This window comes from Copadichromis virginalis, linkage group LG17 (assembly GCF_057382275.1).
Source record: "Copadichromis virginalis isolate Kocher_CV1m ecotype Utaka linkage group LG17, C_Virginalis_male_GT1.1, whole genome shotgun sequence".
Classification (NCBI taxonomy): domain Eukaryota; kingdom Metazoa; phylum Chordata; class Actinopteri; order Cichliformes; family Cichlidae; genus Copadichromis; species Copadichromis virginalis.
The window spans coordinates 32,628,895-32,643,419 of record NC_140634.1 but is presented as its reverse complement, the minus strand read 5'-3'; the positions used below and the strand labels follow the sequence as shown (position 1 = coordinate 32,643,419).

Sequence of the window (14,525 nt, the reverse complement as noted above, 5' to 3'; positions counted from 1 at the left end):
TCTCTGGTGGTATTACACTGCTCAGCCTCCTAGGGAAATTTTATTCCAGGGTGCTTGAAAGAATGTTCTGACTGACTGTTGAGCCTCGTATTCAGGAGGAGCAATGCTGATTCCATCCCAGCCATGGAACAGTGGACCAGATCTTCACCCTATGAGATGCTTATATAACCAATCAGCGCTCTCAGCTGATTCTAAACCCAAACTCTGAACACATAACCTGGTTGGGAGCAGTTTATGTGTTTATCATGAGTTACTATGGTGATACAGCCAGATAAAAAAGAGCCTTAAAGCTTGGTACAGTTCACTGACTCATTAATATCGCTTTATAATACACCCCTCAGTAATCAGTGTGCATTTAACAACTCTAATTGGACCTCTTGGTGAAATTATTCCCAATAAACACAAAATACTGATTAGTACAAAGACATTGCATCCATGAAACAAAATGCAATAGGCTGTAATAGCATCCAGCTTGCTGACAATGCGAACGCAATACTCTGTATTCTGCCTCTGTAGCCATATAGCTGTTTCTTGATTCTGACTATCTGTGTTTTATAATCCCCCAAGTCTTCTTTTTCACTTCAGTAAAAGTAACTGTTGTTAATTATTTATTAGCTCCAACTCTTAACACGATCAGCTCAGCACTGAGAAAAAGTGCACAGAAACCCCACCACCAATCTAGTGCTTTGTAGACTGTCTCATTGTGGATTCATCTCATGTAAAAAAAAATCAAGCTTAACCCAGCAGTCAGGATCCTGCCAGTGTAGCCATCAACCATTTCCAGTTGTACAAATCCATTCTCTCTTTTTTTGCAGTGGAGTAATTTCAATTAAAGTAAAAGTCGTCCAGCATTTATTAGCTCCAATTCCGACATGATCTGCTGAGCTCAGTTGCAATTGTTTAAAGCAGACAAAGAACTTGAGCATAATAATACTTCTGAAACGCTATTTGGCATTGGGTACTATGCGGTACTATATACTGCAATTAAGCACTTTATTTTAAGGTTTGTTTGAGAAGCCTGACATCAGAATTGATGGATTTCTAAGTCTTACTTCAGCTCGTATTCCCTCTAGACGATTTGGTGACCTTCATTTGCATGTCGAGCAGGGAACAGAATCAGATTTGTTGCTTAATTTCAGCTTTCAGATGATGTAATCACGTATTCAACTCCTCATACCACGAACAGGCTTTTGTTGTCAGTCATATTCTCTGTGAGAAGTGCACATATCCCGGGTCCCTCTTGGTCAGCCCCAGTTCCTGTTTCTCAGCATCTCTTGTCTTTTTAATTCTGCCTTTCTTGTCTGCTTTCACATCCTATCGCATCTCCTTTTTCTGACTCTGGCCTTTCTTTTGCTCCTTCTCACTTTATCTTCCTCTGTCTGTCAGCCTTTTATCACGTTCTCCAAGTACATTTCCTCCACTCTTATCTCTGTCTTTGCTTTTCAGTAACTTTAACCCAGCTCACACCTTGGCTTATCACATGACAGCTTTAATACTAAGTTAAAACCTGACTCATATGACAGTAGGCTTTTTAATAGGCTGATCACCCATGTCTGTTTTAATCAGACTCGCTGCCCAACTATAGGAGAGAGGCTTCATTAATCCCATCTATGAAGGACGGAATCATCACGTTGTTCCGGACTGTCTTTCTTCGCTCACATTAGATGCAGGCGCATCAACCTACACTGCTGCATATATCCACACACAAACACACACACCTGTATACTCAGTATGGTTGAATGGACTGAAGCTGATGTTTCATAAGGCAGGTCATGTCAGGTCAGACCGCCTCTGTACTTTATTCCACGTGTTCTTTTTCTCTCTTCAACTCTTCTCTCTTTACTTCGCACTGTATAATCAATCACTTCTTCTTCTTTTATATTTGCTTCAGTGTCCCCAGGCATCTATTAATATTTCTCATGTATTTTCCTTTTTCTGTCTTCTATCAACTGATCGCAGTTTTTTTTTTTTTTTCATTGTTCCTATTTTCTGCTTACATTCATTTTATGTTGCCTGTCATGGCTCCTTGATCAGCTGAGATTCATATTTTTATTTATTTATATATATATATCTTACCTTTATCTTGCTTTGGATTTATATTAACTTCACTGTTACGATACTACAGCTTTCTTAAATGCCCATTTCCATCTCTAGCCCCCGCTGAGGTTAGGTGGGCACCTGAGTTACTATTTATCTTTGTCTTCATAATCAGAACAGCCTTTTTCTCATGAAGTTGACTGACCAGTCGTAGGTTTGAGGTAACATTGTGTCTTTATGATTTTGTTTGGTTCCTGGCTTGATCCCTCTTTATGTGGAGTTTGCATGTTTTCTCTGTACCTGCGTGTGTTTCCTCCGGGTCCTCTGGACTATGGATGTAAGATGCATAAAGTGCTATGGCATTCATGTAAAATGCTTTGAGTGCTCAGTAACAAGTGCGTAATATTTTCTCCTGAATTCAGTCTGGTTTATTTGGTATTTTCCTAAACTTTCCACTGTAATTTTTAATTCTTGTTAGCCTTTTTCTCCCTACCAGACTTTATGACATTGCTGCATTTCATGGTGCATTTCCAGTCCTGCATGTTACTGGAATAGCGTTAAACCAGTGGCACTGTGTGTCCATGTGGACTAGACCAGAAAAGCAAAGCAGGCACCCATTCATTATTCTTAGACAGGTCAAAACTTTAATTAATGTTCTATATGTTAATTTTCTGTCATTCATTTAAGCACTTTGTAGGTCATGTGCACTTCTTTTTTTTTTACTCTGGCAAACCTCTAACTCCGTCTCCACTCGCTAATTGCAGCTGTTTCAGAATGAGCATTAGCTAAAGGCATTGATCGAACATGCCTGCCCTGCCCCTTCACTTAACTTTAACGCCTTGTCATCCTGTCTGCTTCTGAGCCTTTTGCCTCATCTTCTTAGTGTGTTTTTTTCCTTTTGTGTGTATCCTTGCCTCCCCTTTTATTTCTGCTGTCTTTGGGGATGTCAGAAAATAAAAACTAAATAAAAAAAACAGGCCCTTGGAGGGATGTTGTAGCTTTTTAAACTGTGGTTTCTCTTATCACAGTTTGCCACTGGCTTGTCATGTAGCAGGAAGTAGCTTCCATGTAGGCACTATGTTTAGCAAAAAAAAGCCCTTAAATCCCCAGTGCAACGAGTACCTTCCATCCATGGAGAACAAAGCACTCAGACACACACAGACTAATTCTAGATCCTTACTTTGTATTTTCCAGTTATTTACCTTTGGAAATTACTAGATACAAGTGACAATAGCTTATTGACTTCTGCCACAGTCAATTTGTTGTCTGTTTTCGTCTGTAATTCTCTTATTTTCTGTCTCTCAGCTGTCAGAAGCCAGGGACAAGACACTTGAGGGTGTGAAGCGAAAAGTTGATTACAAAGAGCTAAAGGGCAAAGACCTATCAACGGCAGAACTGGCCAAGAAAATTGAACAGGTACGCGACACTTTTAAAACACTACTTTGTTGCAAACGTTTTCAAAGGGAATACAAAAAAGGTGTGTCTCCGCTCTGTCTCTGCACTGTAGCTTGAGGTGAATCTAGCTGAGCGCGAGAGGCAGTTGCTGGAAAAAGAACTCCTGGTGGACCAGGTGACCCGGCTCTCAAAGCCACTCAGCGAGCAAGCTGACAACTGCCAAGAGGACAGACTCTCACTGGCAAAGAAGGTAGACTCTTGTATATACATAGAGAAGAAGCTCTGCTCATATAGACACACATAGGGTGATACAGAGACAAACACACACACTCCCACACAATACAATATACTCTCAGATACAGAGAAACATATTATTCACCCGTTATCTGCAGCGTGGTCTTTTATCTCTCTCTTTGTCTCCCTCACAAACACACTGACGCATTGTTTGAGGAGCATGTGCAGCCCATGTGAGGAGCGTGCAGAGTGAGCATTTGGGAGTTCACTGAGCATTACAGTTTCTTTACACTCCCACTTGCTCTTCTTTTCCTCTTCGGCTATAAATACCCTCATCAAAAGCTAGTGGAACAAGCTTCATAGCCCATAATCATTTGTAGAAATAAGTCCCAGTAGCACTGAAGGGAATTTAATTTGAAATGAAGAAAATCTTGAGCTCAAATGTCCTCACACGGTAGACAGGCAACTACTCTAGTTGCAGTTTACATCCTTGCTTGAAGACCTTAAGGGGATCTATTAGGCGGAGCACAGAGATTAGTGTCATTCATTCAGCATTCATCCAAATGTGAAATAAGGTCAACGGTCCTGGGTGGTTTTGCAGAACATCATAGTGTCACATTGTAGTTAACCTAAAAGACCATCTCTTCATCATTTGTCATCTCCTCAGACAGTGCTGTTAAATTTTGTTGAAACCAGTCTATTAATTCTTAAGTGAAGGACACGTGATATTTGACCACCAACTTCTCATCAGTTCATCCTCGAGTCAAACTAACTAGATTTAATGAAATTCCCTCCAGGTGTACTGGGATGTTGCGTTCCCAAGAACGTGAGAGTAAAATTCCTTTGCTAAGTAAACGTTAACATGAGAAAATCTTGGGGTGTCATGTATAACTGTATGGCATGCAAGGCAGGACCCAAACGCAGGACTTTGAGTAGCTCCTTTGCTGTGACTACTTAAACATAAGAGCACTAAAAAAGGAAAACTCAGAAACAAGAAACTAGGAACAAAAAACTAGAAATAAACAACTAGACATTTACCACTAAGAGTTAACAAGGGAAATGAGGGAAACATGGAAACACACAGCAAACGGGGACGGCATGGCAATGATCAGAGCAAAACCACTGAAGCAAGGAGCACAAGAGTCCAAAACAAAGACCTAGCAGTTCAGAAGGCAGAAGGTGTGCCCTGCAGCAGAGATGGCCCATTACAGGCCCGCTACCTGGCCAATAGCGCAGACGAAGGAGCTCTGCAGGATGACCTTGTGGTCCAGAAACTTAGAAACACTGGGTCACAGACCCAGTACAATGACATGGGGATTTCTAATTGGTGATGTTTGAAAGTTAAAGAGGAAATTCATGAGGTCTCAGTGACCCTGTTGTTTGATCAACAATGAAAATCAGTTTTAGTTTAAACTGGTTTACTTGGATCTCTGAGAATAGGACAAATGATCTGAAAACATTATCCCAGAGGCAGGACACAGTACACTAGACCTGTACACTACATTACACTCTCTGATTAGCTTGACACTGAACATTTATGAAGAATGATCTACTCTGTGCCTCTGTCTATGTGTTCTCTGCTTCCAGCTGAATGAGCTCCGAACTAACATAATCAACACCAACCACCGTATGATGGCCATTTCTGCAGAACTTTCCATGAAGCAAGCTGCTGCTTTATCTCTACAACAACAGATCAAAGAGAAGGAGCTACAGGTCAGGGGGGGACACATGTAGCCACAACAAAGGGATCCAGAAATCTACACCGAGCTCTTGGATGCGCAACTCCACAGTTGCACATCCAACTGGTTTTCCCATTATTTTTATTTCTACTCACTGATCACGATCGAAGGGAGCACTGGCTCATCGTATCCAGTCTCAAAACAACTCAAGATTTCATAACTAGACCTTACTCATGGGTGACAATGTCCATCTTTTATTAGGAATCTGTGGAATCAACATCTAGCAGTTCAATATTTACAGAATTTATGTATGCTTTAAACTATGGCTTTATAGTATGTTGGTTTATATAATTGCTTGGCTAACAAAAGGTTGACGGTTCAATTCCAACTAAACATTACAAATTTTGGGAGGTATATTATTGCAGGTGCCTGGTTTGAAACTGCCAAATCAAATCAACTGAATCAGACAGAACATAAAAGTTTATTGTCTATAGCCTTATCTTGCCTATGTCCTTAGAATAACCTTACGTCTTTGTAACTGAACCTCATAGATGACCAGGTTGCTCTTCTGAAAAGAATCTATGAGAAAAATATTTAGCAGGAAGAAAATGCCTGAATAGATGGACGTATTTACACATTTGAAATGTGTAAATACACCTGGTGAGCCACTTTAATTATTATTTCATTCCCTTTCAGCAATTATTCATATTTTAGACCAAAGAAGGAGGTTTTCAATCAGGCTAACTGCAAGCTAAGTACTAACAAGTAGCAGCTAGCATTACAGTGTATTCTGTAACTATAGCAACCAAAGAGGCTTATTACATTCATTTTTACACTTCCATTAAGGGTAAGTAATGTGTATGTAGTGGCTCTGACTAACAGTAGCTTGATTATTGGTTTATTTATGAACTGCTGCTGTTGGTCATAATTTGGCTAAATCAGTCTCTACATGTTCACCAGGTAGAGGTTAGTGTGAGTTCAACAAATGTAGAACAAAAAGCTAAAAAAGTGAGAATACTACAGAAAGCATACTCTTTTTTTATAGTAAATATTTGATCACATTATACATAAGGTTGCTGCGATAGCCATCAGGACATTGTGGACTGCTACTTTGAAACCTCAACTTGACCATTTGATCATCAACATCTTGTCTACTCTAATGTATCTATTTTAGTAAAAATGGTAGCGCGGTTTACAAAATGAGCAACATGTCGTTTAAAATAGGAATTGAAATTTGAAACGGAGTCCATAAATTATTTAAGAAAGTGTTTATTGAGGTCTTACTAATGAGTGAAGACAGTGTGTACTGAAGATGGAAGGACTCCTTTGAGGAGCTCCTAATTGAGGAAAATGTGAGAGAACGGACAAATTGGAGGAAAGTTTGTGAATCAGGAAATGCAGAGGATTAGTAAGGATGAAATAAGGGCAGCTATGAAGAGGATGAAGAGTCCTGATAACCTACCTGTGGAGGTGAGGAGTGGACTTTCTGCCCAGATTGTTCAACACGATCCTGGAGCGTGAGAGGATGCCTGGGGATGTGTACTGGTACCGCTTTTCAAGAACAAGGGTGATGTGCAGAGGCGTAGTAACTAAAGAGTGTAGTCACTAATGAGCTGCCAGGCAGAAGGAGGACGACTGCAGAGACGATTCATGGGTGTAGTGAAGGAGGACACGCAGAGGGTGGGTGTGACAGAGAAGAATGCTAGAGATAGGGTGAGATATATAGAGATGATCTACCGTGTGACCGCTAAAGGAAGCAGCCGAAGTCGGAAGCCATTTACTGAGATCATAGATCGCTTCAGGGTCATTTTCTTACAAATTTCATGAGAACTGGACTTTTTTTTTTGGGGGGGGGACGACTACAAGAGTCACTCCCTGCTGGCAATTAGAATGCAAGTTTAAGGCACTTCTTCACAGGCTTTACTTTTCATACATGCTTTAGTGACTCAGCAATCAGTCCATTATCATAATTAGTATAATTGTTGAGCTTAAGTATGAAAATAATGAGGCACCATCGCGTTATTCAACCAAGAAATGCTGAAAATCAGAAACTGGTCTCAACAGAAACCCCACTGCTGTGTTTCTCAGTAAAAAATAAATAAATAAACAGGTAAAAATGACTGGATTTCCCTCATGCCTTCTATATATTTCAGGAGATTTGTGTTAATAACCTGAAGAATCCCTGCAGTTGTCTGCCTGCAGTGCACCGCAGACACAGCTAGAAGCAGAAAATGCCAAGGCTTAATTTTGCCTGGATTCTGACACTAATACAACCATCTGTTTTTGGGTGCAGCTTAAATTAAATCAGGCCAGGAGAGTGCAGAGTGGACAAAGTGAAAGGAATACAAAGTGAATGTTCCTTCCATTTGTCCTGTGTTTCCAGATGGACAAGAGCCAGCGGCGGCTGGAGCAGGGCCTGTCACCATACCCTGAGAAAGAGGAGGAGTGGAGGAAGATGCTCCAGGACAAGAAGAGGAGACAGAGGGACAAAGAGGAGAAAGAGAGGGTAAAGAAACACACAAGACTCACAAAGATCACTGGTCAGAAATTGATTAGAGCACTGAGGGACAAGAAAAGAAGATAGAGTGGCAAAGAGAAGAGTGCAGCAGGGACACATTGCAGGGGCAGGAGTCGATTAAGACTCTCCAGAGCAAAAAGGCTGTGAGTGAAAGCGTGAGCGAGAGCTACCCACGCACAGACTCGAACTAGAATCTGCAAAAAAACAGGAAATGACAGGCTGAACGGGCGACAAACAAAACTAGCGGCTGTCTACACAAAGAAGGAGCACATACACAGATCAGCTCTGTCTGAAACCAGTCCAGCTGCCTGCAGCCATTTGTTTTCTCCCCTTTTTATTATAGCTACTGATCAAAAAGGACACCACAGTAAATTGCAAGCACATAGCCAAAACAAGTAACAGCAAGGAACCTGCAGATGTGGAAATATTAGTGTATCTGAAGAATTTTGGAGGGGTGTCATTGTTAGTTTTGCATTTTAAACTTCTTAAAATGTCTGCAGATATTTCTTCTTGTTTATTTTGTGGCAGTTTCTGATATGTTTTTCGCGGTCAGAGCCATTATTTCTCGCTTTGCGTGCCCTCCTCAGATCACACGCCAGCGGATAAACTTTATGCATGAGAAAATCGCCATCTCTTTGAAGTGTCCGTGAGATTTAGGCACAGTTAATTTGCATGCTGTGGTGTGGTGAAAGTCAAAGAGAGGACTGGAGTGTCGTGAGGATGCGTGTTCACTTGAACTTGATTTTTTTTTTCTCTTTTTTTCTCAGCAGGAGCTCGCCATCGTTACAAATATATCCATCAGCCACAATAGGATCAAATCAATTTTGTCAGCCTCTTAACAGTTTCAGTGACTTCATCCTGGTGCTAGTTTTTAACACAGTATGCAAAAAACTTTTAAGGTCATGTGTCATTAACTCGAGCAGGAGGCTGTTGAATATTAACAGTACAGGCAAACAGCCTGGGTCTGTCCCAGGGAGTTATCTGAGGCTCACTAATAACACATTAACTCTTGTTGTTTAATCTGTACACAGACCCATATATAAAATTGAACTTTTTTGTGCTTTTTTCTGTTTAGCTAATAAGGTCACAGTAACAAGAAAACAGTAAGTAGCTGTGTGGTGATAAACAGTCACAGCATGCACCGTAAATCCTCCCCCCTCACAAAAAAAAGCGAAATAAATCTGTCCAAGTGTCCTTGAGCGAAGCAGCAGACCCCCAAAAGCTCGTGATATGTAAAATGTAAGCAGCTTTAAAGGAAATAGCTCCAAATATATGCACAAGCATTTGCACAATTTGTTGTTTTACCAGTCTGCATTTACTCATAGAAGTACTATGGGGTGAACACAGTACTATACCTAAACTAAGCCAACTCTCATTTCTTTATGTTTTGTTGGGAAAATGAGAAAAAGGTGCAGCGATTTATTAAAAAGTGTCTGAACCCTCTTAGGCAGCTTGCTTGTCTTTTCTTTAAGTAGTCTTCAGGAATAGTTCTCCAGGCTTCTTGAAGGACATTCGGGGCTATGTTTAGGTAATGAGGTAATGTTGATGTCCGGGCTCTGCGGATGCCAATGCATGACTGATAGTGTTTTTATGTAGGTATGTATCCAGTGTGTTTCCAATCATTTTCAAAATGGAAAAATGAAACTAGCTAATCAGATGCTCTCCAGATCATATTGCATGGTGAATCACAGTATGACTGTACTGATCTGCTTTCACCTGATTTCACCAAGACTCCCAACGCCACTGGCTGAAATGCAGCCCCAAACCATAACAGAGCCTCCGCTGTGCTTTACAGATGACCTCTCTCCTGCCCTTCTCCAAACACACTGGGGATTTAAACAGGTTTTGGCATAACTTTGAAAGTGTGGAGAACTGTTACTTAAGACTGCTTTAAAAAGAAAAAGTTACAAGAAAAAATGCAAAGAAATGATGATTGGCTCAAGACTGTGGAAGAAAAAATGCTGCTTTGATAAGGGTGTTTGATAAGAAGTAACGGTGGCATATTTTTATAGGAAGGTAGGTAAACTGGTCTAAATTCCTCACTGCTCTCCACACATCAGTGCTCCAAGATGCAGCTATTCCTTTTTCTTTTTATTATACCTACTGTTATAAATATGATTAAAGGAGAGGTAAAGAAAGTTGTTAATAGCTTGTATATCAAAGTGACTTCCCCTAAATCCATGGTTTGGTTCACACACTATGTGCCAGGGTGCACAGATTGCCTCATGTCAGCTGTAGTATCTGATTTAAGATGAAATCGAGCAAACCAAAATGACTGTACTTTAGTCAGCACGACCACCTTTATACTCAAACAGGCAGGCCTTGCTTTGTTCTTTTCAGTTACACAACATTCCTTTTGGTTTTCGTCATTTGAGGAAAAGTTCACAGGAACGTGCACTCAGTGATCCAGCGGAGGCTGTCAACCTCATTAATAACCAGAAATGTGGATCGTTTTTTTCTTGATATTTTTTTTGTTTAAAAAATTGAATAAATCATAATATAATGAGTAAAATTAAAAAAAATTTGTAATAATTGCAAGTGCTGCTGTTCTCAGGATTTAATCCAAAATATGAAATTCTGCACACGTCGTGTTTGTTTTCAATCACTGGAGGTATAATATGAATAAAAACAGGAGGAAAAAAACACAAATTAAACTTTTAATCAGCTTTTTTGTCCCAAGCTCATGCACTCGACTGTTCATCTTTGCTTTTGCATTCATGCTGAGATATAAAAAAAAAATGCAGAACTGATTATTCCATTTACTTGATTAAAATTCAGGATAATCTGAAATTGAAGTATTTACTCCAAGGTCAAGCAATCTTACATCAAATATTAAAACTGCTTCTGGTACATTCTTGCGTGTGTGTGTGTGCAGCTTGCTGAGAAGGAGTGGAGGCAGTTACCTAATGGCGAGTACACCACAGCCGAAGCACGTCCCAACGCGTACATCCCGCTGAACGCTCAGCTGCCTCTGCCCAAACCCTACGGAGCCCAGGCCCCCTTCAAACCCTCCCAACCAGGGACCAACATGAGACACTTTCGCAAACCTGAGCTCAAATCCATAGAAATATAGAAGACATGTCTGTGGACAAGGACGACATATTGAACCATATGACTGTTCTGTTTTTATTGGCGTACTTCAGGCACACACACACTAAAGGAACATGTGTTTCATTGATTTGTGTTATTTATTTCCACACTCCTTCTTCCTGCTCTCACTAACATGTGCATGTCTGTGTGCTGGCTGCTCTGAGCTTGTTCTTGTGGCCTGCATCTGGTTGTAATTTTGGTTCCCTTACTGGCATTTGATTGTTTACAGTAAAGCTAAAAAGTAAAAGAGAGTGGAAGGGAGGACAAGGAGACTCAGTAATGTATTTCTGTATTCTTTTCTCCACCTAGCAAAAGCATCATCACACTTTTACCACCTTTCTCTAGAAGATAAATTCATTTCTCAGGGCCACTGGAATATTTCTACGTATTCTTCACTCTTGTTGTTTCATCCCTCATGCTTGTAATCTCCGAATAAATTGCAATGGGTTTAAGCTCTATGCAAGGCTGGGAGTGTCTCCTTTAATGCCTGAAATGATAAATGTAAATACGGTGAGGAAGCTCAAACACTGAAAGAGCATAGAGAATGACAAAGAGAGGGGAGAATTTAAATGAAGGGGGAAGGCAGCAGAGGAGAGTCAAAGGGATAAGAGAGGGGGATCTAAATTGGGTGTAGAGTTCAGATTTGGTGACTAGTGATCGAAAACATAGTCAACTGCCTTTGAAACTAAAAAGTTACCAGAAGCTTTTTTCGATCTTTGAGATTAAAGCAGTTCTGGTATTAGCTTGTTTTGCAGATTCTAAGCATGTGACTGCCCTGAAAGGGTCTAAATTGGTTGTGGGTGCCAGACGGATGGTCTGAGTATTTCAGAAACTGCTGATCTTCTGGGATTTACCCACACAAGCCATCTCCAGGGTTTACAGACAGTTGTCCAAAAATGGGCAAAATGCCTTGTTGATGCTGGAGGTCAGAGTAAAAATGGACAGATTGGTGTGCAGAAGAGCATCTTGTAGCAGCAGAAGACCGCACTGGGCGCCACTCCTGTCAGCTAAGAAGAGCTACTCATGGGCTCACCAAAATTGTAAATAAAAGGCTGTTAAAAAAATAGGACACTTGGGATCCTTAGAACAAACTGAGCACTGTTTATTTGCCTCAGCCTACCTGAGTACCACTGCTGGAACGCTTCTTCCAGTTGCTCTCTTTAGGGGTCAGCAAAGAGGATCGTCTACATCAGCGATCCCCAACCTTTTTTGTGCCACGGACCGGTTTATGTTCAACAATGTTTTTACGGACCGGCCTTTAAGGTGTCATGGATAAATACAACAAAATAAAACCAGTAACAGAAGCAAAAAAAGAAGATTTATTCATAACACATGGGAAAAGACCCAGGGAAACCAAGTTAACGAAAAACAATTTAAAAAAATAACGATAAAAACCCTGAAAACCATAAATTTCACACCCGAGCCTCAACTCTCGCCGCCCAGTACCAGATGACTCATGGACCAGTCCATGGCCCGGCGGCTGGGGACTGCTGATCTCCCTAGCATCCTCCTGTGTCACACCAACCCTCCGCATGCCCTCCTTCACGACGTCCCATGAATTTTTTTCCTCCTGCCTGGAAGCTCTATCTTCAACATACTTTGCCCAATATATCTACTCTCCCCTCCAAATCATCTCAACCTTGCCTTTCTGGCTTTGTCCTCAAAGCGTTCAATATGAGCTGTCCTTCTGATGCACTCATTTCTAATCTTGTCCACTGTGGTCACTACCTGTAAAAATCTTAGCATCTTCTTACACCTCCAGCTTGTCAGCACCACCCTCTCAAAACTATACATTACAGCAGGTCTCACAACCATCTTGCAGACCTTCCCTTTCGCTTCATCTCCTGTCCTGCTGTCACACCTTTTTCCACCCATTCCCCCTGCCTGCACTCTCTTCTTCAGCTCTCTTTTGGATTCTCCGTTGCTTTTGATGTTTGACACCAGGTATTTCAACTTCCCTGCTTTCACTACTTCTCCTCCTCAAATCTTCACTGTTTTTTTTTTTTGTTTTTTTTTTTTAAATGACATCAGAAACAGCAGTATGCGACATTACGTGCTGGCAGAGCTTCAGTTCATCCTTTGTCATTTTTTTTTTCTTTTTTTTTTTTTTTTTTTTTTTAATAAATAGGACAGGGGGAATGAATGAGAGAAAGAGGGGGAGAGAAAGAAAGAAAACCAAAGGGGAGAAGAGACGGTGAGAAGGGGGGGGAAGAGAGAGAAAAAAAAAAAGAACTCCTGGGTCACCTGTATGGAGAAAAAAAAAAAAAAAAAAAAAAAAAAAAAAAAAGAGGAGACAGCAAACAACAAAGAGCAACATAATAATAGAGAAAACAAAGCACCATCACAATAAACTAGCTAGTCATAGATATCAATATTTACTAAATAATAAACGATATTGTGCAGCACGCAAGATAGACAGCGCACAGTGTGCTTTGAGGCAGCAGCCAAGAAAGCTTTAGTCCGCGTCTGTGAATACCCATGTGTGCATACCTGTGTGGATCAGCATGCTTGCATTCCAAAGGTTTCTCCATGTGATGATCTGCTAGGGAGTGTGGGGGGGCCACAGCCCCGTCCTCCAGGGTGTGAAGCGGGTATGGAGGAGATCAAAACTCCAGACATCCAGAGGCCCCCAGAACACAATTAATACAATACAAAATACTTCATAGAGTGCACTATACAGGTCATCGGATGTTCAAGATGGGCTTTACATCTTCCAACAACTGCTCACACTGTCAAGGCAATACACCAGACAATTACATTCACGCTCTTTGGTTCTGTCCACCAGTGCAAAAGTTTTGGCGCGAGATATGTGAAGACTTATCAAAGTGTCTGAAATGTAACATTCCAACTTCCCCCTTAGTGTGTCTACTGGGCAGCTTAGATAATGTCACTTCAGAAAAGAATATAGCCCATATGATCTTCACTGCCCTATGCATAGCCAAGAAAACAGTCCTCATGAACTGGAAAAATAAAAATAATCTTAATTCTAACCAATATAGAAATTATCTATTAGATTACATTAGTCTTGACACAGCCTCTGCCACCACATTAGATCAATTGCTCTGGGCCCCTTTTATCAGCTCCATCACCTAGTGGGGGTGGGGGGTCATAGTTTGGTCCCGCCTTCACTGTTGTGATTGGTGAGGGGGTAGGGACAGGCTTAGGGCGTCGGGGGGTTCCCCGGAGGCATCTTCCTTGGGGGGCTCAACCCGGGGTAGCGGTCACGTCCGGTTGGGGGCTCTGTTGGCTCTCAGGTGACTGTTTCCTCGCGGCTGCGTGCAGCGGGGCTAGGGGAGGGTCTGTGCTGACGGACGTGGGTTACTGACCTGGCAACCTGGCTGCCCCTGGGTGGGTCCGGGATGGGCGTGAGGTTCTGGGGGCGCTCCGTCTCTGGGCTGGGGCCCGGGCCGGGCCTCGGGGGCTTGGGTCCTGGTTGGTGTGTTGCCGGGGTTGTGGGCGGGTGGGTGCATGGGGGCCCGGCCCTGGAGCAGGGTGCCGCCGGTGCGTCGAGCCGCCTGGGGGGCTCTTCAACTGGTGGGGGGGATGGTCACATCTTGCAGGAGCTTTCTTCT

The 14,525-nt window shown here is 41.7% G+C and overlaps 1 protein-coding gene across 2 annotated transcripts in view; it reads left to right on the top strand.

The window, feature by feature from the left end:
- The window catches only part of ccdc146 (coiled-coil domain containing 146), a 63,719-nt gene extending 52,308 nt beyond the window's left edge, over positions 1 to 11,411 (top strand). For both annotated transcript variants that reach the window (XM_085436202.1, XM_085436201.1), the window contains exons 19-23: positions 3,343 to 3,453; positions 3,545 to 3,682; positions 5,254 to 5,379; positions 7,729 to 7,851; positions 10,739 to 11,411. In XM_085436202.1, the coding sequence (XP_085292328.1) occupies positions 3,343 to 3,453; positions 3,545 to 3,682; positions 5,254 to 5,379; positions 7,729 to 7,851; positions 10,739 to 10,936 (696 nt within the window). In that variant the 3' untranslated portion in view covers positions 10,937 to 11,411. The remainder of the gene's footprint in view (positions 1 to 3,342; positions 3,454 to 3,544; positions 3,683 to 5,253; positions 5,380 to 7,728; positions 7,852 to 10,738) is intronic.
- The last annotated feature ends 3,114 nt before the right edge of the window (positions 11,412 to 14,525 follow it).